The sequence below is a fragment of the Haliotis cracherodii genome, unplaced genomic scaffold, assembly GCF_022045235.1.
Source record: "Haliotis cracherodii isolate W230 unplaced genomic scaffold, xgHalCrac1.p SCAF_7, whole genome shotgun sequence".
NCBI lineage: Eukaryota > Metazoa > Mollusca > Gastropoda > Lepetellida > Haliotidae > Haliotis > Haliotis cracherodii.
In genome coordinates, this window is record NW_027266330.1 from 16521183 (window position 1) to 16549046 (window position 27864).

The window sequence follows — 27864 nt, forward strand, 5'->3', positions numbered from 1 at the left end:
GCCATCGATTAAGTAGTATAAAAAAAACCATGCTAAATAAGGAGGCAGGTGTCTGCATGGCCTCACCGTGTTTTTGTGTGTTTTTAAGTGTGTGTCACATCAATTCTATTATTTCCCTTACAAGGGCCATGTTACGACGTGGCAGTAATCCCCCGGCAGATGATGTTCATCAGGAAAATTGCCCTGTGGGGTTTCAATGCGGTGGGAAAGATCAAGTTTGTTCTGCGTGTTACTAATGGACAGTCTGGAGACAGGATCGCAGCTGACAGGAGAGAATTGTTTGTAACATTTACAACGTTTTACATAAATCGTGCATGAAGGCATCGATGGTTCAGTGATCTAAGACATAGTTGTCTCCCTCGGGTATTCCAGGATCCGCTATTCGTGGGTTTGAATAAAAAAAATGACCCCGTAAGACCGTTGGTTTGTCGACAAAGTGGTCCACGATTGCATCCTACGCCTATTTTAGTCTACTGAACACTGCCCCTGCCCAAAAGTATTAAAGCATAATATTTACATGTTCAAATATGTTTATAAAAGGCATCCATTATATCCAACGAATTATAAGTAACGTTATTAATGCCGACATGTTCACGGGCATTTCTATCGTGAATTGCTTAGGTTCAGTTAACTAATATGAACAAAATACAACTTTGGTATTAAAATTTACTGTAATCATGGAATATGTGACATATTGGTCGAGCGTTCAAGAAGAACAAGTTACTCATCACTCTGACGTCTCTTCCAGAGTGTTTTACTTGTATTCTCGGGTTAAGAGCATCATCCGGAAGATCAACATGCGTGGAACTCAGCTGCTCCTCTTCACGATTAGTGATCAGATCAGAGATCTGGTCATACTTCATAGTCCAGCAGGTATGTTATTTGTAGGACTTTGTATAGGACATATAAATGCTTGGTTTTGTTGGTTTGTTGTTTGACGCCGCACTCAGCAATATTCCAGCCATATGTCGGCGGTCTGTAAATAATCGAGTATGGACCAGACAATCCAGTGATTGGTCGATCGCAATTAGGATCGATAACATGCTTCAACCAAGTCAGCGAGCCTGACCACCCGATCCTGTTAGTCGGCTCTTCCGACAACCATAGTCGCCTTGTACATGCCATGCAGTGCAATACAGTGCAGCTGGACTGAATGTTGTTTACCTCCGATGTTTATTTAGCTTTAATCCACCTGTACATGCTTTGAAAAATAACTAAAGATTATGTCACAGTAATCGTCCCTTTTCTTTTAAGTTTACAGTTTTCGGTCACCGCAATGCAATATCATCAGTTTATATCAGTTGACGGAAAACAGTCAGGCGAAAGAATCACAGGAACATACATGTATATGGTACAAGTCAAAATGGGGAATAGGGCCATTGATGAAAAACTCGGTTGAAGTAGAGGGCCTGAAAACTGTCTATATGTAGCAACGTTGTTAAGCGTGCGTACATAACTAGCACAAACTGAGAGAAACAAACATGCAAATGCAGTATTAAAGTGTTAATGACCACGTTCACTGCTGAGTGTCCATTCTTTCCCGGATTGTAACCACGTAATCAAATTCAAGGAGGATGAGCAAAAAATCCAATCGCTTGAAAAGCCTACTTTGCGATGAGCGAGCGAGCGAGTTGGGATTAACGCCGCTTTTAACAGTATTCCAGTTATATCACGGCGTGTCAGCTTAATGTGGTAGGAAAGCCCGAAGTGATGCAGGTCTCTGACGTTTACCACTTCAGTGAAACCCACGAGCACGGGTATGGTGCTGACAAACCTAGAAATATAATCCGGGCGAACCTGGATTCGAACCCACAATCACAGGTTTCTGGCGTGCCCAAGGGACGCAACTCTGCACAGCGAATCGCGGCGCCTTAGACGACTCGGCCAACCGTGCCCCCCACTTTGCAATGATAGTCATTACTGTAAGTTCTATTCCGTGTCGCCAGAATGGCTTACATTCTCTTTATAAGTATTAGCACACATCAGCTGTCTTCATCAAAAAACCATCGCGGGGTTTCGTGATTCTATTTCCAGTGTAGAGGACTGTGGAATGTGATTCAGAAAACGTGTCGCACCTAATCATCATTTATACGTTATAACGGGGTTGATAAAAACACACAAATGGTAGAGAATAGGGCATTATCATTTACGGTGAAATACCCATAACATTGTTTTCTGATACACGTAAAGTATATATTTTACTGTTTTGAGTACAGAGGACATACACAGAATATCATTCTATCAGGAGGAAACAGTGGTGGGGTGAAATAGGGTTAAACGTCGCGTCCGAGATTATTGCACTTATATGGCGACGTGCATGTACTTGTGTGTGTTTGTGTGGCTGCTTGTACTAGTCCGGACTGATGCCGATTTACAGTGCTAGCTCACTGAGATACCATGCTGCAGTTTAACATAACTACCCCACTCAGACATAGTATACTGACACCGAGTCGACCAGTCCTTGTTTTAGCCCCTAATGCCGAGCGCCAGACAGGCTAAAAACAAGTACCATCTTTTAACGTCTTTTGGTATGACGCGGCCGGATATCGAATCCCGGATTTTCCGCTCTCCGGGCGGACGCTCTACCACTAGACCATGGAGGCGGTCTGTGCATATGCGAGTTAAGACGACGGCGATTATAGCCCAACATCTGAAAATAACTGAAGAATAATCAGTATTGCCTATTCGAACTGTTATTATTTTTATTTTTTGGCATTTTGAGTTTGTGTTTATTTCGACGAGTTATGTGACGAAAAGACTTATGCTTGTTTTCAGAAACACGCTTCTTGTACACCGACATGGAAGATAAGCGGGAGCTGACAGTCGGACGTCTCCGTAGGAATGCGACAAGTGGCTTAAAGACGATTAAACGATTTCATTGGAGAGATATTTCAGCCTTTGCATTAACCGGAAATGACCTACTTTTGGCGAATAAGAGGTGACGTCCTTTTTTTTGTCACAAACAGGATAATATTTTTCAGGAGATTTGTGCTTTAATTCTTATTAAAGCCCTAACGGTCCAAGGGCATAGTAGTAAATAAAAGCCAAAGAGTAAGCTTAACATCGGCGCTTTCCAAACTGAGAAAAAGATGTTGTACAAGCTAAAGCCTATCTACAACGCTAACGACGGGTTCACCCGCTAGGGGCCCTTTTCGCGGAAACCTTGCATAATCAAAACGTTTTCAAGGATTTGTGAGAACATGTTTTTAAAACAAAGAAATATAAGGCATTTATTTGTGTTTCCAATTTGTATTTTGCCTAAATTGAAGTTTATAGAAGTTAAGATCATTAGTGATCGAGGATGGTTCTACGCCACTTCTAGCAACATTGCATTGATATCCCAGCAGGGGATAACACAATTCAGCTTCACGCACATATTCATCGAGATGAGAAATTACACATTAACACATGTATACTACAAGTTTGTATAATATGAAATATAAAACGTCAACGTCAGAGAACAACCAGTCTCGATTATCCGACGAAACAGATTCCGTTGGGCGTGAAAGGCAAAATGGCAGTGACAATAATATGAATGAATGGGTCGTTGAACATCAATGATGACATCAGATGCTCGCGAAAAGGGTTAGCATGTTCTGCCCTTCCGATAAGGAATGCCTTGCCGATAAAGTTGTGACATTTTCAACATGGTTGCCGCTTTCATGTGTGGATGTATGGTGCCACCATTACTTTGATACCATTTTCACGATATGTGAGCTGCGATGGACGCACCATCCAATAAGCTCACTTGAGAAGATTGTTTGTCAACCAATTATCAAAACATATGTAGGTACAATAGTTATTAAACACTTTCAAGCATCCTCTTGCGAATGCACTTCATTGACGTAATTACCAAAATAAATTATGTTGATGCATCGAATAAGAACAAGATTATGTATGCTTCAGAACGATTGCCAGATGAAGAATTAGTAATTCCATTTGACTTATAGACCTGTGAAATATACAATAGTGTGTAGTCTGTTCATTGGAATTAAGACACAACATTGGTTAACAATAATAATTCAAGATCAGCATTATCCTACATGGCAATGTTTGTTTTTATTGTTAATCATTCATCAAAGTAATTAAACGTACATAAGAACATATCTCATTTGTCATACTAAATTATCGTATTGATAACATAATGGGCAGCCGACGTTATTACTTTAATGTAGATATTGTATAATTACTTTCACGTCATTTATACGGCTATTGTCGGTACAATATATTCAGTCTGTTTTAACGATTACCGTGTACACAGTTGTTTCTGGTTTAAATTCCAGGTCCATAAGAATTGTAGACTACACGACTCGCAGAGGAAGGTTGACCAGATCCTTTAATCATGACTTCTCGGAACCATTTACAAATCTCATCATTCTTGAGTGAGTGAGTTGGGTTTAACGCCGCTTTTAACAGTGTTACAGTTACATCACGTCGTGTCAGCTTAGTGTGGGAGGAAAGCCCGAAGTGATGCAGGTCTCAGACGTTTACCACTTCGGTGAAACCCACAAGGACTGGTATGGTGCTGACAAATCTGGAAACATAATCCGGGCGAACCTGGATTCGAATCCACAATCATAGGTTTCTGGCGTGCCCAAGGGATGTAACTCTGCACAGCGAATCGTGGCGCCTTAGACGACTGGGCCACCCGCTCTTGAAGTGGAGAAACAAGTGGCTATGGTTAAAAGATGAACGTGTTATTAAATATTTTATAGATACGTCTTTGATTGGTGATTAGAAGTGATACACATTGGAGGGAGAATTTATTGACATCAACTTTTATATTATGACGAAGACAACACTGCTGAGTATATACTTATTCCTTCATCAGGTGAATAAATACTCTGAAACAGAGAACATATATATGCACCTGTACGAACAACAAAAGTAATAAGATAACAAAGGTGGAAACTTACATTTAAACCAACAATTAATTGGCGCTGATTGGTAATTAGCAATGGACAACTGGAACCCAGGACTTATCACTGATAATTATCACTGATAATAGGCAATCGACAATTGGCAAACAGGAGACCGCAGGTAATTAGCACTGATAGGTACATATATATAAACCATGACCCTATGTGCCGGAATATACACATCATGACCAAATGTGCCGAAATATACACATTTTTTCAAAATGTGTCGAAATAGACTCATCTTGACCAAATGACCCGGAACATACACATCATCACCAAATGGGTAGGAATAGAGATGACACTTGAGTTCATCCTCCTTGGCTAAGCACAACTTTTGTTAAAAACACGAGCACGTGAATGGTGCGGACAAACCTAGAAACGTAATCGGGATTTGAACGCACAATCATAGGCTTCTGGCGTGCCCAAGGGACGCAACGTTGCACAACGATTGGGCCTTGTGGTTACATCATGGACATTATATATTTCTTTTCGGTTTTGCTACTCAACGTTATGTAGGTTCAAACCGGAACAATGAGATAGGAGACATTGTCCACTGTTTTCACAACAAAACAAATGTATAAATGGTCTTTCAAACCAGATGGAATTGTTCATTGTCTGATCCAGACGCGAATATGTACACATCGCCGTCATATCGCTCGAATATTGCTGAGTATGGCGTTTAATAACAAACAAACAAAGCCAACATGTAGTTGTTATTTGTTTGCTAAAAATGACATCTGGTAAGTTCGAAATCTGGGCTATCACAGTTATCTTATGTATAGATACACTGAATATACAATTCATATTATCTCACCTTTCACGAAAACCGCTAGATGGGAGGGTTGTAAATTATAAAAGAAAGTATGTGGCGTCAAGATATCAGGGCTTCTTGGTAAAGGTCTTCATACGTTCCTCCTACAGTCCAGTTTTGACTTACATGCTGCTTGAAACGTTACGCATAACATCACCAATGAAATGTGTCTGCAATGATATAGTTACCGGGATCATCTGATTGGTGAGGTAAAATGGGGTTAACGTCGCGTTCAAGATTATTGCAATTATACAGAGACGTGCATTTAAGTGTGTGCGTGAGTGCGTGAGTGCGTGAGTGCGTGAGTGCGTGCGTAGTCCGGACTAATGCCAATTTTATAGTCTTATACCACTGAGATACCAAGCAGCAATTTATCATTGATACCCCACTCAGACACTGCATACTGACTCCGAGCCGACCAGTCCTAGTTATAGCCCCTCAATGACGAGCGCCAGACAGGGTAACGAGTACCATCTTTTAACGTCTTTTTGTATGACACGGCCGGGGATCGAACCCACGGCATTTCGCTGTCCTGGCGGAGGCTCAACTACTAGACCAAGGAGGCGTTCGGATCATCTAAAAGAGAACATGAAGGAGGTAAAGAAACGAGCCAACGAGAGGTGAGTATATAACTGCCACGGGAAATGACAGAGACAATTATTCCCAGATGTTTTGGCTGATATCAGATGTCAATTAACGTGTTGGTATTGCTAGGATAGATCAAGTGATTGGACATCAAAATGGAGGTGAACATGGAGGATCAATACGGGTTTGCGACTCTAATAATGATTGTCATTGACAATTCCCAGACATAGAAAACAATATGTCATAGTGTTTGTGACACTATGGTCGATCACCATGTCAATAATGTATCAGGACAAGCCTGGATAGTGTGCATTTTGGATTTGTAATGAAATTCGTTTTTGTCAGTAAACAATTGTAAGTTTACCTCCCCTCACTTGAGACTGATGTCAACTGAAATGGATAATACTTGTTATACCAGAATCCAAATGTCTAAACATCAGGGGTATTTATGTTCCATCTCTGCGACATCAAGTTATAGTTATAGTAACAGCATTATAGACATCCGAGATCAAATTGGCCAGACGACCGTGTATATTGTGTCATTTCTAGTGCTACCGACGACAACAGTGAGGGAAGTGAGTGAGTGAGTTAAAGTTTAACGTGACATCGGCAATATTTCAGCCATATCGTGACGAGACAAAATTTGACATTAACAATATCAGAGAGGGTAGAGTAAAATCTCGGCAATACAACTAAATTAATCACAGACGTGGACAGCTGCATGTTCATAAAACTTCAATTTCATCACTTTATGTGGACGCTTATCACTTATTCACTGGTATGATAGAGCGTCTGCCAGGAGAGCGGACGGTTGGTGGTTTGGTCCCCGGTCTCATACAGAAAGACGCTAAAAGACGATACTTAGAGATCATATACACTTCATTATACTGTTCCACAGTATAATCGGCATACTGAATCATTCAGTGTGAGCAATTTCATGTCGCACTAGAATGGCGGTCCAACAGAAGGTTATGCCTGCAATTGGCCTCTGCCAGAATCTGGAAGGAGATCACAAGGAGGACATTCTGGATGGAAAAAAGCCAAGACAATTTGTAATGGGTTTGAAGAGGTCATAAAGGTTATGTCGGCCATCTACGAGAAGAATGCTTAAGTTTTATTTTAAAGGAGATGACGGGGTGACGGGGTGATTATTATTATTTACAGAAAATACTAACGCTTAAGAAATTGCAGTTACTACAGAATGATGCATGTCTGGAATTACACGTTTTTGGCAGTAGCAACCCCTCCCCCCCCCCCCCCCCCACACACACACACACACACACACTCCAGATCCCGTTTGTCACCTCTTACGACAAGCATTGGTTGACCCAGATGTAGTCTAATCAGGATCTTCACGGTGGCCTAGATAGAGCCCCCACAGCAATACATGTGTCAACCGCACGAACACATGTCATTTGTCACACGGACCTCCACAATAACCTACTTACCGTGCAGCTGTATTAATCCCAGCATATATTTACAAGTATGACCCTACCCTGTCATTTTCCTACAGCGATTATTCCAGAGTGATCATCTTTTGCCATGTTATATGCTCGCAGGTGTGCACTGATCTATAATAACATTACTCGTACCACCGCTTTGGAAATGTATCTATTTTTTTTCCTGAAAAAGGGAAAATGTATAAGACACCTAGAATCTATCAGGAGTGTCTCCCGTCTTCAACGACCGAGTTCGTATAAAGTCTTGACGACGTTCACCCTGCAATAGAAGGATATGCGGAAATAATGTATTAGGTTATAGCCGAGTAGTAATACATCAACCCATGGAACGAACACCAATAAAGTGCGTTTTAAGACTTCGAGAGCACGACTTTAACCGTGAGAATTCCTTACATAGAGGTGTTCAAACATAACTTCATACTGAACAATACATATTAGGAACAATAAGATGAGCGGCGGATATTGCTTGTTCACAGGGTTAGAGACTACAACCGGATACCAGGCGACCAAAAAGAACATGATGCCTGGCTCGAGCCTATGAACACATTTGAATAATGTAATCTGTAAAATGTATGTTGATTAGTGTTTATTTGGCTTAAATGATATGTAGTGTGATGGGTGAATTTCATTTCGTGTTTGTGTCACATGAAAAAAATATATGCGTCAACTTCATGTGTCTTTATTTGTGATTCACTGATACAGTTGGTGATTTCGGTCCAACACCACTTTGGACTGTTAATGGTAGTTACATCACGGCGTGTCAACTAAATATAGGAGGAAAGTCCATCGTGATTCAAGAAGTAGATGTTCAATGTTTAAACAGTTTGCTGAAACCCAGCAGCAAAGGTATGGTTCTGACAGATAAATGCTGCAAATCCTGGGTGGTGTGGCCAAGAGATATAATTCTGCATTGTAAATCACGGCACATTAGACCATTAGACCAAGGAAGCTAGGTACCTACTGACCAAACAGCAATGTTCAGGAAAAAATCGTTATGATAAATAATATCATTATTCATATCATTCTTTGCTGACTTTATTTGTCATGTTGTTAAAATGTGTGAACCGACGTGAAACACTCACAGTACATTTGATGCAAAATTATCACTTGGAGCCCTATTCAAAAGCATTAGCCTTTGAACATAATCCTACCCTGTACACTACAGCTTACAAATAATTTCAGACGCTACTATCATGTGTCATATCTTGAGGGGGCCGTGAGGATTCCAGGTCAGGAAAGAGACCCAGCAACCTATGCAAGAATTAAAGGAAACCTCATGTTGATAGTGAAAGTACGTCGGGGTACCTGATTTCGAATACTATAGAAAAACAATGAATACTTATTCATTCACTTGATTACCAAATACTCACTACTTCAAGGAGTCTCCTTCAGGAAAAGTATATATACTTTCCAAAAAGCGTGGGAGATATTCGAAAACAACGATGAGGTAGCCAGCGATGGCAATGAATGGATGGGAAAAAAAGGAAGGACTTGGTGTTACATGACAATCAAAAGAACACGTTGGCGGTGTATTGTGAGGGTGCAAAGAACAAAAAAAGACGGCAAGGGTGTATGGTAAGAAAATAAACGCTTGAGGTGACTTGATCAGTAATAGGTCATGCCCCCATGATTGGTCAGACGTTCGTTAGTACGACATGGCATGATCAGAATCAATCCCTCAATGATCATCAGAGGGAGTCTTGTCCACTTATCTTGCAGCGCCTGTCCCAGTTTTGCTAACATAGCGGGTGTGGCTTTTGCCGTATGGTGTACACGTCTCCGTCCTTGAAGTGCTCTGTTTAGGAAAACAGTCAGGACTCGTGGCTGGCCAGTGCATTCTGGTGATGTTTTGCTGCGGGATGTAGTAAGTTACGATACGTGTACGTTGGGCACGAGCGACATCGTCTTGAAAGACAAAACGTGGGCCAGAATGACTCATATCAGTATAGACCCATCCCAACATATGTTATGTTGCTTTATGTTGACTTTCGCATGGCGTTCGTTGGGACGCCTCAAAAAACGTTCACGCCTATCCAGCGAGTTCAGAAAGAATCCGGACTCCTCTGATACATCTGACACCATCGGCGATTACTCCGTTTTCAACGCTTCAAACATCATTGGCTTCCGGCTAGAATATGCTGATTTGTTAACGATGTACAATACGTAGTCGCCGAGCAAGTCAGAAACGTAAACAGTGATTTGATATGGTGTTTGGGCTCAATTTCTTAAAGCTGGTTTCTGATTTGTCAATTCTTAACTTGTTCTTGACCTATATGTTGTTGAATACATTTGCCACATTGCTTCTAGTTTGAAGCATGTCAGTAGGAGTTCATCACGTCGTAGACGATGCATTTCCAATCTGATCACAAATACTGTATTAAAGCAAGAGAAGGAAGCTCAGGAGTTTACTTCGGTTAATGACAATTGACAATATTAATTGCTCCGAGCAATTTCACGACCTTTCACTCAAGTTTCAAAATCACGAATGATGCTCTAAACATGTGTATGGAGGAATTCCGTTTTCCACGTGCAGTATTTTTTGGCATTTTGGGGCGTAAGAACGGTTTCAAAACCAAAGCGCGGCAATCATTTTCCAAAGCTTCAACTCACGACCTACCATAATATTTATATTTCATGGTCCCCTACTTTGTTTTGACAATATATGAGTAAATATGAGTCATGCCAAATATGCCTCTAATTCATCTGTTCATAGGATGAACTGGCCAGCTTTGCATATTGAATTATGTATTGTATTTTTCAAACATATTGTACGTACCTAAGATCTACTTTTACGAACGAGTGCAGATAAAATCTACAATAAATATATCAGCACATTTTCTATATCTGACTGAACTGCATGTCACATTTGTTGTTGCATTTCTTTCTGGCAGCAATGTATACTCGTATTACAGTCGTTGTTACCAGTCTGCGGTTGATGGTGAGAGAACTGATGTCCAAACTGTTTAGTGTAGATTCTTGCACGCCGTTTTCATTTAAGTTGTTTAAGCATTCCTACTTGATTTCTCAAATACCAGGACATGAAGGTCAAGGTTGAGATTATGCTTTATCAGTCCAGGCTATACAAACATGTAGGCAGACAGTAGAATTCAGTCTCATTTATGTTGAAGGAACAAGTGTGATGGGGCTTCGGCAGATCCTTGCTCTGTTCCTGGTTTTCTTATCATTGTCAGCGGCACAGCGTCCGAATATCGTGTTTATTGTGGCAGATGATTTAGGTGAGTGTAGATACAGAAGACAATTACAAAGTGATTTAATGAGAAATGCCCATTGCAACAGTGTGACACTCCAAATGTGTCTTTTGTCAAAATAAATATAATAACACAGTGGTTGTGTATACCATCTCACAGCCGAGTTTTCATGGAAAACCCTGTGTTTGTGTGAGTGTAGATATTGAAGGCAATTACTTATGATTTAATGTGAAGTACCCATGGAAGCAATATGTCATTTCAAAGTAGACATACTAACACAGTGGCGTGTACTCTCCGGCGTTGGAAATTATCACTGTAATCCTATAGTCCTTGCCAAACTGCCCAATAGTAAAGGTATCATAAAGACTAGCAGACATTTGCCATTTTTTAGGGGTTTTGCTATATATTATCATTATAAGGACTAGTGGTCTATATATGTAAGTTTCTACCACTGACTCTCTCATAGATGTGTATTCAGGGACAAACGTTTGTTTATACAGGCTGGAATGATGTCGGTTTCCGTAATCCTGACATGAAGACCCCAAACATCGACAAACTGGCCACAGAGGGAATCATCTTTGAAAATGCATATGTCCAGCCTCTGTGCAGCCCGTAATTTGTTATATTATTTCACTCTCAATGTTATGAAAACACAAGAGACATAATAAAAGACATCGATTGTAACGCCAATTCTAATTATGTAAAATATGACACACACATCAATAAGTTACAACAGCCATTACCTGAAACTGTATATAAATACATTTCTATTAACAATTTAAAACAAACAAATGTAGCAGGGCGTTAAAGAATGAACTTGATTTAGGAGGAGCTCGCTTTGTGAAACTGCGCATGCGTATGTAATTGTAATACACAGATATCAGACACTCATTGTTTCAGATCCCGTACCGCTTTTATGAGTGGAATGTATCCATTCCATGCAGGCATGCAGGTGATTATACCTTTTACTTCATAAGGATATAAGTAAACACAGTGAGCAGAATATTTATACTGTAGATAATAACAGAAGTCCCTGAAAAATTGCAAGTTATATTTAGTGACAGTAATGTGCTCTTTGAAGGTTAACACCTTCACTCATTGTTCGGTTGGACATGTCTTAGAGCCGTGTTGTCAGACTGATCACTTCCACGCAGGCATGCAGGTACTTAAGGATTTTAGTTTATAAATATTAGGACGTAAATTGACAGACTGATTGTTTGTTGTTTAACGCCGCACCCAGCAATATTCCAGCAAAATGACGGCGGTCTGTATATAAACGAGTCTGGACCAGACAAGCCAGTGATTGACGTTATGAGCATCGATCCACGCATTTGGGATACGATGACATGCATCAACCAAGTCAGCGAGTCTGACCACCCGATCCCGTTAGTCGGCTTTTACGACAAGCATTGTCGCCTTTTAAGGCAAGCATGGGTTGTTGGAGACCTATTCTACCTCTGATCTTCACGTAAATCAACGCATTGAGCTGGGTATTTACACTTCAGATCGTGATGTAAGTGGGAAGTCCCTGAACAATTACTAGTTGTTTTTAGTGATATTCTTCTGCTCCGTTAAGGTTTGCCCATATATTCATTGTTCAGTTGGACCTGTCTTTGAGCCTTGTAGTCAGACGTATCACTTTATGGTTTGTAGAATTTTGAAATAGCCAGAAGTATTGGTAGTTCTACATCTCTCTGTTGTTAATCTTAATAAATGATTTTCATTTTACGTCACCTGTCTGCATATGGGAATTTCTTACAAAGACAAATTCATATTCAGCATATGGCACTAAAACATGGCCAAAACGTGTGTGTGCCCCTCAACTATACATTCCTCCCCCAGGAACTAAAGAAACTCGGCTATGCTACGCACATAATCGGAAAGTATGTATCATGCTACAGTAAGAGGAAAAAACAAGAAATGTTGATAATATAAACATGGAATAAATGAAAGATATACTGCAATATATAAACCAGTCCTGTATTTGTTACTTCAGATGAACAATTGTCGTTCTTAGATACACCAATGTACGAGCATTCATACACCAAATTACAAATGTGATTATTTTCAAATGGCTGTTTGAAGCTATATACTCATCATATGAAATATCATTTCAGATGGCATCTTGGTTTCTGCAAGTGGGAATGCACACCGACTTACCGAGGCTTCGATACTTTCTTTGGTTATTACAATGCAGCTGAAGACTACTTCACTCACACTGCTGGTGCGAATTATTATGCTTTCAGGGTTATCCTGAATCTTGTTTTAGATTTCGTTTCATGGATTTACGTTTCAGTTTCAAGCATGTTCATGTAAGCAGATGTATAATAATCTACATATTTCATATTCACTCACACTGCTGGTCGGGTTGTCATATTCACTCACACTGCTGGTAGGGTTGTCTTGAAGCTTGTTTTAGATTTGGTTTCATGTATTTAGGTTTCAGTATCAACCCTGTACATGTGAGCAGATGCATAATAGTGTAGATATTTCATATGTCAACAGGGGGTTACTTAGACTTCAGGGACAACCAGCTTCCTGCAAGAAACTATTCTGGAGAATATTCTGCTGTAAGTATGCCAATTGAAATTGTTTTGCTACTAACCTCAGTTACAATTGTTATACCAATCACGACTAATTTTAAAATGCATATTTCCTGTGATACATATGACACCTCTGGGAGTCGTGTACTGATTCGACCATTGAATACAGTCCTTCTTACCTTTACCTTATTTCAGTTCACATTCGCCCAGAGAGCCGTTGACATCATCCATCGTCATGATGTATCACAGCCGCTGTTCATGTACCTCCCTTATCAAAGTGTACATGCTCCTATTGAGGTAAATGAAAACAGTATTGAGAACGTGTACCTGTTTACTTTTACCAGCCTTGATTGAGGGTTGATCAAGTGGTCAGTTTTTCAACATGCTCGGCAGTTGGATTATTTGTAAAGACATTGTTGTCAAGAGATCATATGTATATTTACGATTGAATCAATTCATTACAATTTCAATGAGTAATTACTGATTGGTGCTAATTTGATGATTAAGGATGATGATGGTGTCACTGATTTGTCATTTGTTCACAATGTAAATCGACCCGTGAAGATGCCGGGGTAGAATAGGTCTTCAGCAACCCATACTTGCCGTAAAAGCTGACTATGCTTGTCGTAAAAGGCAACTAACGGATCGGGTGGTCAGACACGCTGACTTTGTTGATACATTTCATCGATCCCAATTGCGTGGATAGATGCTCGTGATATTAATCACTGGATTGTCTCGTCCAGACTAGATTATTTTTCAGACCGCCGTCATATAGCTGGAATATTGCTGAGTGCGGCGTTAAAGAACAAACAAAGAAACAAAACACAATGTATATGGGTATGTTCCGTTTGTCGATGTGTGTACCTTAATATTTGACATCACAGGTTCCGAAGAAGTATGAGGATATGTATCCGAACGTGATGAACGAAGGGCGAAGAAAGTACAGTGGTATGCAATTTTATGTATTTCCCAGCTGTTTCTTTAAAAAAACTTGTCTCTGAAGTCCTCATATTTTGTTTCTCAGAAAGCATCATGATCATTGTTTCAGTAAAGTTTGTATTCCTCTTGATGAGTTGATTTGACCCGGATAAAGTTCACACATCATGACATATTTGAAATATTGTTCAAAACTCTGGCAAACTATTTTCATTTCCAACAGGAATGGTATCTGCCCTGGATGAGGCAATGGGAAATGTTACCCAGGCCCTGAAAGATCGGGGCTTGTTTGAAAATACTCTGATTTTATTCACCGCAGACGTAAGTACTTTCAGTGTCATCAATGGCGAGATTTTAAATAAATTTTGTGCATAAATGATACTCTATTTTTTAACTCGGAGGCGGCTTTGTGAATTATGACACATAAGGCAAGACTTCCCGTTTTTAACATTAAATATGGCTTGCCAAAAACCAACAAAAGTATGCTTTTTGTCAATCTTGAATCCAGGGCAGCAGAACTAGTATTTTTTCCTGTTGATAGTTATATAATTATGAATGTAAGAAACATGCCCTCAAGAAATTCTCTGTTATAATCATACTTTTCCCATGATAGCTGTGTGAGAAAAGAATACGTTGAACAGCTATATGTGCACATTTTGTTTCATTTAACGAAGGGTTAAACACATTTTCTTGACAGTTATATTAAACGGTATTTGTTTTTCTGGATAGCTATGTTTCAACACACTGCTAATCAGGTCAGTGTGCCTTGTATGAAACCATTGATAATTCAGAATGGAGGTCATATTCAAGCGTATTCCAACAACTGGCCTCTGAGGGGAGGGAAGTTCACGATCTGGGAGGGGGGCACTAAGGGGGCATCCTTCATGTACGGTGCTGGGCTCCAGAAGACAAGAACGAGATACGATGGGTAACACCACAGCATACAATTAGACCAAACTCAATAATCCTGTTTTAGAAAAAGGCTCCAGTCCTGATCCAAATTAAAGTAAATGATCCTTATTCGAACTTCAACAAACATACGGTTGGTCAGTAAAATGCAAAGGGCTGTATAAAATGTCCTATTTTGAATGCATAGCATAACCATGTACATATTGTTACACAACTGTAGTCGCACTATACGAATCTTATAATATTTTAGTTTCTTCCAAATGCACCTTATATATTTTTTTATTAATACCTCTCATTTAGTACATAAGCTAAAATTATTGAATTGCAACAGTCAGTATTTGGTGGCTTTAAGCATGGGTTTTATTTTATATTTGTATCTCTACAGGATGACCCACGCTGTCGATTGGAAGCCTACTTTAGTATCTGCTGCTGGGGGTACGCCAGGTAGGGAGATGCTCATTGACATTTCACAAGTGCAATAATGAAAACCTATTTTGTAACTTTTAATGTGTCGTTTGTTGATAGGTTGATAAGTTGTTTCGTAAAAAACCAACATCGGCAAGGTATTACGAATTGTTTTTACACCTTTCATTGTATATGGGGCAAAGAACCTACCATTGATGGAATGAATCTTTGGGATTCGATTCGAAACGGCCTCCCCTCACCAAGGACAGAGTTCATCTACAACATTGACTACTTTGAAATTCCAATGGAAGGTCATGCTGGAATAAGGTATTTTAGGATGTTTTATCATCAAATTAGATAGCATGCAACAGGCTGTAAGAATAACATGTATGATTCTGTACGGCGATTTGCACATTTACATTAATGACCGTCCTATTTCACATGCAATATCATATGCCATTGCACTAATTACAGCCTTAAAAGCAAACAGATACTTATTTGATGTGGTGGTGTCTGCATTCTTGTATTAGAGTAGGAGACTACAAGCTGATCCTGGGGTACCCTGGAGAACTTGATGGCTGGTTCAGACCCATGAACAGAACCCAGGATGACATATATGAAGAGCCAGTTTACATCAAAGGAGATGACCCAGTCCAACTCTTCAACATTCGAGGTACACAATTATTCCACATAAGAGTCATAGGTCATGTCTTTCCTAGATCTCCTAAGTGGTGATCACACAGTACCTAAAACATCTATGTGTCCTGCAGCAAAGCTTAACAAACTGTGTGTTTGGATTCGGCTCGTGATTTGATCGACCCATAATAAAATACAATCAATAGATAGACGAACCCACACATACCGATGGTTTTCAAGACCTGGTTTGTTTTAGGTTTTCATCATCCTATTTATACCAACTTGATCCATACCACAGGACACTGTCTGTTTCCAAGAGATGTGCAGAATATATATGAATGTATATTGTTTGTAAATCTCTATTCCCCGAACAAATATTCTGATACACATCCAGAGGATCCAACTGAGCACAACGACCTTGCACAGAAGACGCCGGACATGGTGGCGAAGTTGCGTGCTCGGTTTGAGGAGTACAAGAAGACGATGGTGCCAGCCAATTATCCCAATCCAGATCCTGCATCTGACCCAAGAAAGTATGGAGGCGTTTGGAGCCCCGGGTGGTGCTAATCAGATGTATTTATATCCAAATATTGATCATGCCATATTGCTAAATGTGTATTTTGTGCGCACATAATAAATGAAAATGTGTCACCAATCTTCGTTCATGTTACTTCACGACGAAGTATTTAATTTCAAGCATAGCCATGGTAGGCATCATAAAATTTGCTTTTATATTTTTTTTTATTGTTCAAGTAGAGTAATCCAGTATTCCGTCAAATACATATTTCGGATTGCATAGAATGGCACAATACACATTTGTTAAAGTTATTTCTGTCATCCTTTAACATAGCACTACATTTTTTTAAGTAGTTTTAATATTTATTTTCGGCTTGATTCCTTTGATTCCACATACATGAATATGCCTCTTTCCCAATAAAATTGTGTGACTGAGAAAATAAGAGAAATAAGATATTTTGTCAAATTCTTTTGTGAAAGATAATTATAAAGCCAATGTTAGAGATCTTTCCAAAATTGTTTAGTTTCATTACATTGCCGATGGCCGATGTCCCCACTGACAGCATAACAAAAGCTACCTCTACTGAAATCTGTATTGAAAATCTACAAGTTTCTCATCCTTCAGTTTACATCTATAAACAGTTTGTTTTTATCTTTCAATTAAACTCACAGTAAAAATGTGATTGTCATTTATAACAATTTCTGAGATTATATTAATATTATATTAATTTATCATACATAATTACAGGGCCTTTAACAGGTTTCATCAGATCACTTAAGCAACTGTTTATATACACATTCTGTGAAACTATTTTTCTAGTTTTCCTGATTGTTGTGTTTGTCCATGAGTCTGGTATATTGAAAATTATATATCTATAGTCTAATGTTGTACCTTTGATCGGATATTTAGCTTCAGTTCTTCAAATGGCCCAATCCGTTTTCATTCCATATATCTTTTTTGGGGTAATTTTATGATTAGCCCATTGCGTTATGTAGTATGGTGCTTGTTTGAAGTTGTGATTAGGCAAGATAAATTAATCAATCACTGATAATATTCTAGCTATATCATGTCGGCCAAGACATCAAATTCCAATACAAATATCAACAGTTGTTATAAATGCTGTAAATGTGGACTATCTCCCACATTTGGACAATATCAACCATCTGATAATGTTTCAATTAGTAACACAAACACGCTTATCGCAAAAGCTCGCAAATATATTTTCGTATACAGATTTCTGCGATCGTTCGAAGATACATTTGTATCCATGTTGTTGTATTTCTTGTTAACAGTTGACTTGCTTTTGCGTGTGTTTGTGACGGATACCACTGGTGGGGCGGAATACGCTCATCTTTAGGCGAACACCTATTATTATCACTCTGACAGTGATTTATGAGAGTAAGCTCGTGACATGGTCGGAAATGTACAGGGGACTTCAAATCAGTTGTCTTCTTAGTCAAGAAGTAGGCATCCCATGATCATCAATTATGCTTTGTTACACAAGATAAACATAGTCTGCTTGGAGTGACACAATCAAAACAAGGGAACTTGGCCAAGAAGTTGAAATTAAGCTTCATATATATTGTTGGTCTGATATCGTTCATTATTGGTCAAATAACCAATTCCCTTTCACGGATTTTCCCACCTTGAGCAAGAAATAAAAAAGATCATTGAAACCAACTCAATTTTGGAATCATTATTAAAGTATCTCAACATAAAACCAAAATGGGTCGGTTTCAATAGTGTGATATATTTCTAGTTCTGTTGGGTAAATCACGATGAGGGAACTGGCCATTTGAAACTTAATTAACAATACCTGAACGTTCAGATCAAACTCTATCGAAGTCTGTTGTATTAAACTCGATATTGATTATATAAATCAATTGTTTTGGCTTTGGTTTGATGTTCTATTCAGTTAGTAAACATAACTTCTAATTTTCCTGCTACGGTAGTTAAAAAAATAACAAATACAAATGATTAAAGAATAGTCACAGGTCATGATATGAATAGGTTTTATATAATGACAAAACCTTTCATTACAGATATAACATATGGATATCGTTTCTTGTAACCCAAAGAATGAATGCTTCTCTAAAAATAACATAGTTATATTTGAGCACAGCACACAAACATACACATATAATACACATGCATTTCGTACTCGTGATTGATCATCTGCAAATAATAACAACTACAAATAGGTCCAATATGGCGTATTCTTAGGGGCAGCCTATTTGATTTGCAGTGCGGGTATTACCCCCAACAATAACTGTTCAGTTATTGTCCTAAAATATATGTGTTGAGGTTTCGAACGACGACTTGGTGCTGAGGTTGTTTCAGTTATGAGTTGAGATATCACATTACCGAATAATATTAATAACAGAACCAAATTGAACAGCTACAAACATATCTTCAGCACGGACATGCCTGATTAAACTTCGAGATGATGGCATCTACTGATGCTTGGATGACTGTATTATACAACATGACTTTAGGCACTGATCTCCCCGAACTGAAACTGAAGCAAGGAACATTTACTTGCATATGTGTACTACTTCATACTATTTTTCCTCGTCGAGGCGAACGTGAATCCAGAAAGATTTACAACTTCATAACAACTACAACAACATTGAGTTCATTGCCGATGGTTTAACTACAATGTGTCATGTCTAGAGGGGCCCGTGAGGATTCGAGGTTAGGATAGAGACCCAGCAATTTATGCAAACATTAAAAAACAAGGTTCTCGTCAAGAGTCTCCTGTACAAAGTGAAAGTACGTAGGGAATGTCTGGATTCGAATACTATACAAAATAAGCCATGATGGACACAACGACACCCTTAATACTAATGGCTAAGTGCAATTTGAAGACAGGGTCAAATCAAGACATGAAATTGTCAGCATATTTTCTATATCTGACAGGTCTGCATGTCACAGTCGTTGGTGCATATTTTCTTTATCTGATAAGGATGTATGTCACAGTCGTTGTTACCAGTGTGTGGCTAATGGTCTGAAAAATGATGCCCAAATTGTTTCATGTTGGTGCTTGCACTAACATATTCGTCGTTCCATAATTGTCATAAAAGCTGTTTCAACGTTCCTACTTTATGAATTACGTTTGAACAAGCGTGAGTTTTACAAATACCAACATATGTAGGTCAAGACTGAGTTATAGATATGCTTTATCAGTCTAGTCTTTCACACTGAAAGGTCTTTATATAAACAGATAAAATAATGCTGTCTCATTATGTTGAATAAGCACATGTGATGGGGGTTCGACAGCTCTTTGCTCTGCTCCTGGTTTTCTTATCATTATCAGCGGCACAGCGTCCGAATATCGTGTTTATTGTGGCAGATGATTTAGGTGAGTTTAGATATTGAAGGCAATTACAAACTGATTTAATGAGAAATACCCATTGCAACAGTGTGACACTCCAAATGTGTCTTTTGTCAAATTAGATATAATAACACAGCGGTATATACCGTTTCATACTCGAGTTTTCAGGGAAAACACTGTGTTTGTGCAGGTTGGAATGATGTTGGTTTCCGTAATCCTGACATGAAGACCCCAAACATCGACAAACTGGCCGCAGAGGGAATCATCTTTGAAAATGCATATGTCCAGCCTCTGTGCAGCCCGTAAATTGTTGTTATATCATTTTTCATTCTCACCGTGCGAAAACATAAAATACATAACAAAACACATTATATATATATATATATATATATATATATATATATATATATATATATATATATATATATATATATGCATAACAAAGCACATTATATGTATTTATATATGTGTGTATATATATATATATATATATATATATATATATATATATATATATATATGTATGATTTGATTTGGCAATGAGCAAAGTTACAGGATACATTTAACAATGTGTGTGTATGTATTGAACTGCATTATTTCTTGGTATATATTCCTATGCATACGTTTATAAAAATAAAATAACAGCAGGGCATGCAGTTAAAGAACTGAACTAACTTGCTGAACTGCCTATGTAATGGCATTAAAGTATTATGCAGGTATCCAGACACTCATTGTTTCAGATCTCGTACAGCTTTTATGAGTGGGATGTATCCATTCCATGCAGGCATGCAGGTAATTTTGCCGTTTAGTTAATAGCTATTAGGACGTAAATCATCGCATTGAGCAGGGTATTTACACTATAGATCATGATGTAAGTGGGAAGTCCCTGAAAAATTACTAGTTGGATTTAGTAATATTCTTATGCTCCCATAATGTTTACCCCCTGACTCATTGTTCGACTGGACCTGTCTTAGAGCCTTGTTGTCAGACGTATCACTTAATTGTTTGTTGAATATTATAAGTAGCTAGAAGGCTGGGTAATTGTCGACATCTCCCTCTGGCCGTTTGTTATAAATTCTGATCATTCTGAGTTTCATTTCACCTCAACTGTGAGCAAATGGGAAGTTCTTACAAAGACAAATTCATATTCAGCATATGGCACTAAACGGGGACCAAACAGTGTGTGTGCCCCTCAACTACACATTCCTCCCCCAGGAACTAAAGAAACTTGGTTATGCCACGCACATAATCGGAAAGTAGGTATTATATTTACACTAAAAATAAATAAATACTAAGTAGAAATAAATGGAATGGTTATGCCACGCACATAATTGGAAAGTGGGTATTATATACTACACTAAAAATGAATAAATACTAAGTAGAAATAAATGGAATAAATGAAAGATATACTGTAATAAGCATACCAGTATTCGTTTTCCAAAATGAAACATATGCCAATGTACATATACATGCATTCATTTACGTCTACTTCCATTGCATGTTGGTTTCTGCAGTGTGAATGGCATTTAGGTGACTGTTTGACGCTATATACTCATCACATGCAATATCATTTCAGATGGCATCTTGGTTTCTGCAAGTGGGAATGCACACCAACGTACCGAGGCTTCGATACTTTCTTTGGTTATTACAATGCGGCTGAAGACTACTTCACTCACACTGCTGGTGCGAATTATTATGCTTTCAGGGTTATCCTGAAGCTTGTTTTAGATTTCGTTTCATGGATTTACGTTTCAGTTTCAAGCATGTTCATGTAAGCAGATGTATAATAATCTACATATTTCATATTTCGTCAGGGGGATACTTAGACTACAGGGACAATAAGCTTCCTGCAAGAAACTATTCTGGAGAATATTCTGCTGTGAGTATGCAATGCCGATTGATTGGATATATCTAAGGTTCGACCATTGTATAAAAGTTCCTATTTACCTCCTATACTTATTTCAGTTCACATTCGCCCAGAGAGCCGTTGACATCATCCATCGTCATGATGTATCACAGCCGCTGTTCATGTACCTCCCTTATCAAAGTGTACATGCTCCAATTGAGGTAATGGAAATCACAGGGTTGAAAACGTGTACCTGTTTACTTTTACCAGCCTTGATTGAGAGTTGAGCAAGTGCTCAGCTTTGTAACATTTCCGGCATTGCCGAAAGACATATTTTAAGAAGTCATATGTATAAGCACGATTGAATCAATGCATTTTCATTAACATGAACAATTGCTGATTAATGCAAATAGGATTATGGTGATGTCACTGAGGGTGATTTGTTTGTTCACAATGCATATGGGTATGATCCGTTTGTCAATGTATGTACTTCAACGTTTGACATCACAGGTGCCGAAGAAGTATGAGGATATGTATCCGAACGTGATTAACGAAGGGCGAAGAAAGTACAGTGGTATGTTTTTTTCTTTAAACAATTGGGGGCACAATTGATATGCTCCTTCTTGTTAATTGTGAAAGATACATGTTATCTCCAAGTCGGTTATTTAAGGGTTAGCATCATATATATACATGCAAAGTTAAAACGTTGGAGATCGTGCTTTAAAACTTGATTTATTCGGACAACAGTACTTCCGATGTGGCAACCCATGTGATAACTCATATCATGACCATTGGTTAGATTAGCCTGAAATGAATTGATATGCTCCTTATTGTTAATTGTGAAAGAAAGTCAGTCTACTGTGTCTGAGGGATATTCATTTTAAACTGTGGCACGGACCACTGAATCACATTCCACAGTCCTCTACACTGGAAATAGAATCACGAAACCCCGCGATGGTTATTTAATGAAGACAGCTGATGTGTGCTAATACTTATAAAGAGAATGTAAGCCATTCTGGCGACGCGGAATAGTACTTACAGTAATGACTATCATTGCAAAGTGGGGGGCACGGTTGGCCCAGTCGTCTTCGGCGCCACTATTCGCTGTGCAGAGTTGCGTCCCTTGGGCACGCTAGAAACCTATAATTGTGGGTTCGATTCCCGGTTCGCCCCGATTGTGTTTCTAGGTTAGTCATCACCATACCCGTCCTCGTGGGTTTCACCGAAGTGGTAAACGTCTGAGACCTCACTTCGGGCTTTCCTCCCACATTAAGCTGACACACAATGAATACTGTAAAAGCGGCGACAGCGTTAAACCAAACTCACTCACTCACACACACTTTAAACAATTATCTCTCAAGTCCTCATAATTTGTTTGATATTGTTGATTTGACCCCTATATAGATCACACGCCATGACATATATTCACTAGCAAAAGAAACGCAAGTCGAGTATGCAGTATACATGTTATTTATATCCAACAGTAAAGACAAGAAATACTAATTGGGCAAGATTGACAAAAAATTGACTGAAGACAATGTAACGGATTAAAAGGCTGATGACATAATAGTTTTTTCAAATGTTAAGGGCTTACACAGTTTCGGGTCAATACCCAAAATGTCAGTCAATACCTGGTGTGACCACCATTAGCATTGATCACTGCCACACTCCTGTACATTGAGTGGATCAGACGATTTGTGAAGGCCCTAGGGATCCTCCTGCACACATCCAGAGCAGCTGTACGTAGTTCATCGGCAGTTGTAGGGACTGGGCGCACATTGTGCAGACGCCTTTGAACCTCATCCCACAAGTGTTCAATGGGGTTCAGATCAGGGCTGAGGGCTGGCCACGGTAGAACACGGATGTTGTGTTGTTGCAGAAAGGCCATGGTAGCTCTGGCAACATGGGGACGAGCGTTGTCCTGTAGGAAAATGTGTTGTTAATGTGCAAAAAAGGAACAACATGGGGTCTGATCACTTGGTCGATATACCGCTGAGCAGTGACGCCGTGTCCCCGACCTTGACCAACATTCAGTAGGCACATGGGTCGCATTAAGTCTCGCATTAAGTCCAATCCCTGCCCATATCATGACGCTAGGTCCACCCCTTTCCACAACGTTTCTGTCAGCGAAACGATCACCACGACGCCGCCAAATTCTGACTCTTCCGTCTACATAGGAGACACAAAAGCGACTTTCATCAGAGAAGATGACACGCCTCCACTCACGATGACGCCAATTCTGATGACCCTGTGCCCACTGAAGTCGATGCTTGTCGATGCCGTGGTTGGAGAACAGGACGACGTGCTGGTCGGCTACACTAAGGTAGTTGGAACAGAGACGTCGGATCACAGTGTCCCGGCTAATGTGTCGATTATGTGTTTCTATGGTCTGTCGAGCGCTTTCACTTGCAGTTAGGAACGGATGTTGCTGATGTTGACGGGTAATCTGCCGATCTTGTCGAGGTGTGGTGACCCTAGGACGACCGCTCCGAGGAAGGTCATCTGTGGTCTGTGTAGCATTGTATCGATGCAGGAGACGGTAAATTGTGGTTATGTTAACGTTGAAATGACGGGCAACATCTTGGACAGACTCTCCAGCTTCCAAACGTCGATAGCCTGGTGTCTCTGAATTTGAGAGAGGCGTGGCATTGTTGAGCAAGGAGTGGTAGGTCCAAGAATCGGCCACAGTTTTATACCCACTACAGTTCGTGACAGTTCGTGCATTTTCGATTTCGCGAGAAATGGGTGCATGATAACCACATATTCATTGAAATAGTGCGATTTGGCGATTCGTTTTTTATGTTGCGTTTTTACTCGGGGCTTCCAAAATGCAACCAAAAATATTGATGACACCATCAGCCTTCACTACATGCTAAAACTCGTATCAATTTATGGTTCCGTGTTTGTTACCTATTTGCTTGAAACCACTTGCGTTTCTTTTGCGTGTGAGTATATTTGAAATATTGTTCAAAACCCAACTATTTGCATTCCCAACAGGAATGGTGTCTGCCCTGGATGAGGCAGTGGGAAATGTTACCCAGGCCCTGAAAGATCGGGGCTTGTTTGAAAATACTCTGATTTTATTCACTGCAGATGTAAGTATTTCCAGTGTCATCAATGGCGAGATTTCAAATAAATTTTGGACAGAATGATACTCGATTCTTGAACTCGCTGGACAGCTTTGTGAATTAAGACAGATAAGGGAAGACTTCTCGTTTTTTTACATTAATTATGGCTTGCCAAAATCCGACAAAAGTATGTTGTTTTGTCATTCTGAAATAGAGGGCAGCAAAACTAGTATGTTTTTCCTGTAAATAGTTATATTATGAATGAATTGCCTGGATGATAAAATAAGATACACACATGTCACCAAGCAGTTTTATGTAATACATCATACTTTCCCCATTACAACTGTGTGAGACAAGACTACGTTTTACTGCTATATGTGCACATTTCTTTTCGTTAAACACTTTTTCGTTGCAGTTAAGCAAACAGGTATTGGTTCATCTGGATAGTTGTGTTTCATCAAACTGCTAATCACGAAATTGTGCCATTGAAGGAACTATTGATAATTCAGAATGGAGGTCATATTCAAGCGTATTCCAACAACTGGCCTCTGAGGGGAGGGAAGTTCACGATCTGGGAGGGAGGCACTAAGGGGGCATCCTTCATGTATGGTGCTGGGCTCCAGAAGACAGGGACAAGATACGATGGGTAACACCACAACTCAATAATCCTGTTTTAGATAATGGTTCCAGTCCTGATACAAAGTAAAATATATGACACTTATTCAAATTTCAACAAACAAACGGTTAGTCAAGAAAAGAGTAAGGGTTCTATATAATGTAGGAAGACACAGCATAACCATGTACATATTGTTACACAACTGTAATCGCACTGTAGGAATCGTATGATATTTTAGTTATAATTATTTTTATACTCCTCATTTAATATTTAGTTCATAAGCTAAATGTTATTGAAATGGTGTGGTCAATGTTAAGTGTCTTTCAGCATGCGGTTTATTTTATCTGTGAATCGTTCCTACCTCTAAACAGGATGATCCACGCTGTCGACTGGAAGCCCACTTTAGTATCTGCTGCTGAGGGAACTCCAGGTAGGGAGATTCACATTGATATTGCCCCGAATTTTGTAACAACAATAAATAAGCCATATACTCTTAAATGTGTTGTTAGTTTGGTAAACTGTTTCTAAACAAAACACATCGGCAAGGTATTACGAATTGTTTTTACACCTTTCATGTTATATGGGGCAAAGAACCTACCATTGATGGAATGAGTCTTTGGGATTCGATTCGAAACGGCCTCCCCTCGCCAAGGACAGAGTTCATCTACAACATTGACTACTTTGAAATTCCAATGGAAGGTCATGCTGGAATAAGGTATTTTAGGATGTTTTATCATCAAATTAGATAACATGCAACATACTGTCAGAATTACCTGTATGATTCTGTACGGCGATTTGCATATTAACATTAATGACCGTCTTATTTCACATGCAATATCACATGCCATTGAACTAAATACAGTCTTAAAAGCGAACAGATCCTTATTTGATGCGGTGGTGTCTGCATTCTTGTATTAGAGTAGGAGACTACAAGCTGATCCTAGGGTACCCTGGAGAACTTGATGGCTGGTTCAGACCCATGAACAGAACCCAGGATGACATATATAAAGAGCCAGTTTACACCAAAGGAGATGAACCAGTCCAACTCTTCAACATTCGAGGTACGCAATTATTTGATGAAAAGTCATCAGTCATATCTTTCCGACACAATGGCTATTAGCACCGGTAAGTATTGCTGCAACAATTAACTTGATTATGATCGATCCACAGCAATATACATTCAATGCATTGTAGAACCCACACATACCGATGGTTTTCAAGACCTTGTTTATTTTAGGTTTTCATCATCCTATTTTAACCAACATGATCCATACCACAGGGCACTGGCTGTTTCCAAGAGATGTGCAGAATATATAAGAATGCATATTGTTTCTAAAGCTCTATTCCCCTAACAAATATTCCGATACACATCCAGAGGATCCAACTGAGCACAACGACCTTGCACAGAAGACGCCGGACATGGTGGCGAAGTTGCGTGCTCGGTTTGAGGAGTACAAGAAGACGATGGTGCCAGCCAATTATCCAAATCCAGATCCTGCATCTGATCCAAGAAAATATGGAGGCGTTTGGAGCCCCGGGTGGTGCTAATCAGATTTACTTATGTCAAATATTGATCATGCTATATTGCAAATGCTGTATTTAGTATGCACATAATAAGTGAAAATGTGTCACCAATTTATTCTAATGTTGCTTTATGTTATCAAAAGCACAGCCATGCCCAGCGTGATTAATTCGTCAATGACTGATCTTGACTTTTATTATAGCATCCAATAATTTTTTTGTTATATCATGTCGGCAAAATCATTAAATTCGAATGAAAATATCAATCATTGTTACAAATTCTTAAAATGAAAAATCATCTCCCAAATGTGGACAATATGAATCGTCTGGTATGTTTTTAATTATTGATGCAAACACGCTCATTGAAAATCGAAAATCATTCTCATGTTGTTGTTTTTTTGTGGAGAATTTACTTGTTTTTGCGTGTGCTTGAAACGGGTGCCACTGGTGATTTTGGCCAAGAGGTTTGACGAAATGAGGTGTGGTGAAATGGGGTTAATCATCGCATTCAAGAATATTGTGTGTGTGTGTGTGTGTGTGTGTGTGTGT

The 27864-nt window shown here is 39.2% G+C and overlaps 3 protein-coding genes across 3 annotated transcripts in view; all 3 read left to right on the top strand.

The window, feature by feature from the left end:
- Positions 1-7426, top strand: part of LOC139448703 (monocarboxylate transporter 12-like) — a 31553-nt gene extending 24127 nt beyond the window's left edge. The window contains exons 9-12 of the mRNA XM_071230253.1: positions 125-278; positions 749-873; positions 2776-2835; positions 7311-7426. Coding sequence (XP_071086354.1) covers positions 125-278; positions 749-873; positions 2776-2835; positions 7311-7426 — 455 coding nt within the window. The remainder of the gene's footprint in view (positions 1-124; positions 279-748; positions 874-2775; positions 2836-7310) is intronic.
- Positions 7427-10914: 3488 nt separating this feature from the next.
- Positions 10915-16980, top strand: LOC139447358 (arylsulfatase B-like). Its single transcript, XM_071228664.1, has 14 exons — positions 10915-11011; positions 11485-11596; positions 11885-11936; positions 12764-12867; positions 13102-13208; positions 13490-13554; positions 13723-13824; positions 14412-14475; positions 14687-14784; positions 15255-15391; positions 15758-15816; positions 15981-16104; positions 16308-16450; positions 16808-16980. The coding sequence occupies exons 1-14, from the start codon at positions 10915-10917 to the stop codon at positions 16978-16980; spliced, it is 1437 nt and encodes a 478-aa protein (XP_071084765.1).
- Positions 16981-20179: 3199 nt separating this feature from the next.
- On the top strand, positions 20180-27342 carry LOC139447271 (arylsulfatase B-like). Its single transcript, XM_071228566.1, has 14 exons — positions 20180-20291; positions 20455-20566; positions 21005-21056; positions 21417-21520; positions 21841-21947; positions 22079-22143; positions 22230-22331; positions 22621-22684; positions 25108-25205; positions 25688-25824; positions 26166-26224; positions 26386-26509; positions 26713-26855; positions 27170-27342. The coding sequence occupies exons 1-14, from the start codon at positions 20195-20197 to the stop codon at positions 27340-27342; spliced, it is 1437 nt and encodes a 478-aa protein (XP_071084667.1). The 5' UTR covers positions 20180-20194.
- The last annotated feature ends 522 nt before the right edge of the window (positions 27343-27864 follow it).

Excerpts from the sequence above, each read along its gene's own strand:
- LOC139447358 (XM_071228664.1), top strand. The coding sequence starts at position 10,915 with ATGGGGCTTCGGCAGATCCTTGCTCTGTTCCTGGTTTTCTTATCATTG. Across the intron at positions 11,012-11,484 it reads TATTGTGGCAGATGATTTAG|GCTGGAATGATGTCGGTTTC; the intron begins GTGAGTGTAGAT and ends TTGTTTATACAG. Across the intron at positions 12,868-13,101 it reads GCTACGCACATAATCGGAAA|ATGGCATCTTGGTTTCTGCA; the intron begins GTATGTATCATG and ends ATATCATTTCAG.
- LOC139447271 (XM_071228566.1), top strand. The coding sequence starts at position 20,195 with ATGGGGGTTCGACAGCTCTTTGCTCTGCTCCTGGTTTTCTTATCATTA. Across the intron at positions 22,144-22,229 it reads ATTCTGGAGAATATTCTGCT|TTCACATTCGCCCAGAGAGC; the intron begins GTGAGTATGCAA and ends TACTTATTTCAG. Across the intron at positions 26,510-26,712 it reads GAAGGTCATGCTGGAATAAG|AGTAGGAGACTACAAGCTGA; the intron begins GTATTTTAGGAT and ends TTCTTGTATTAG.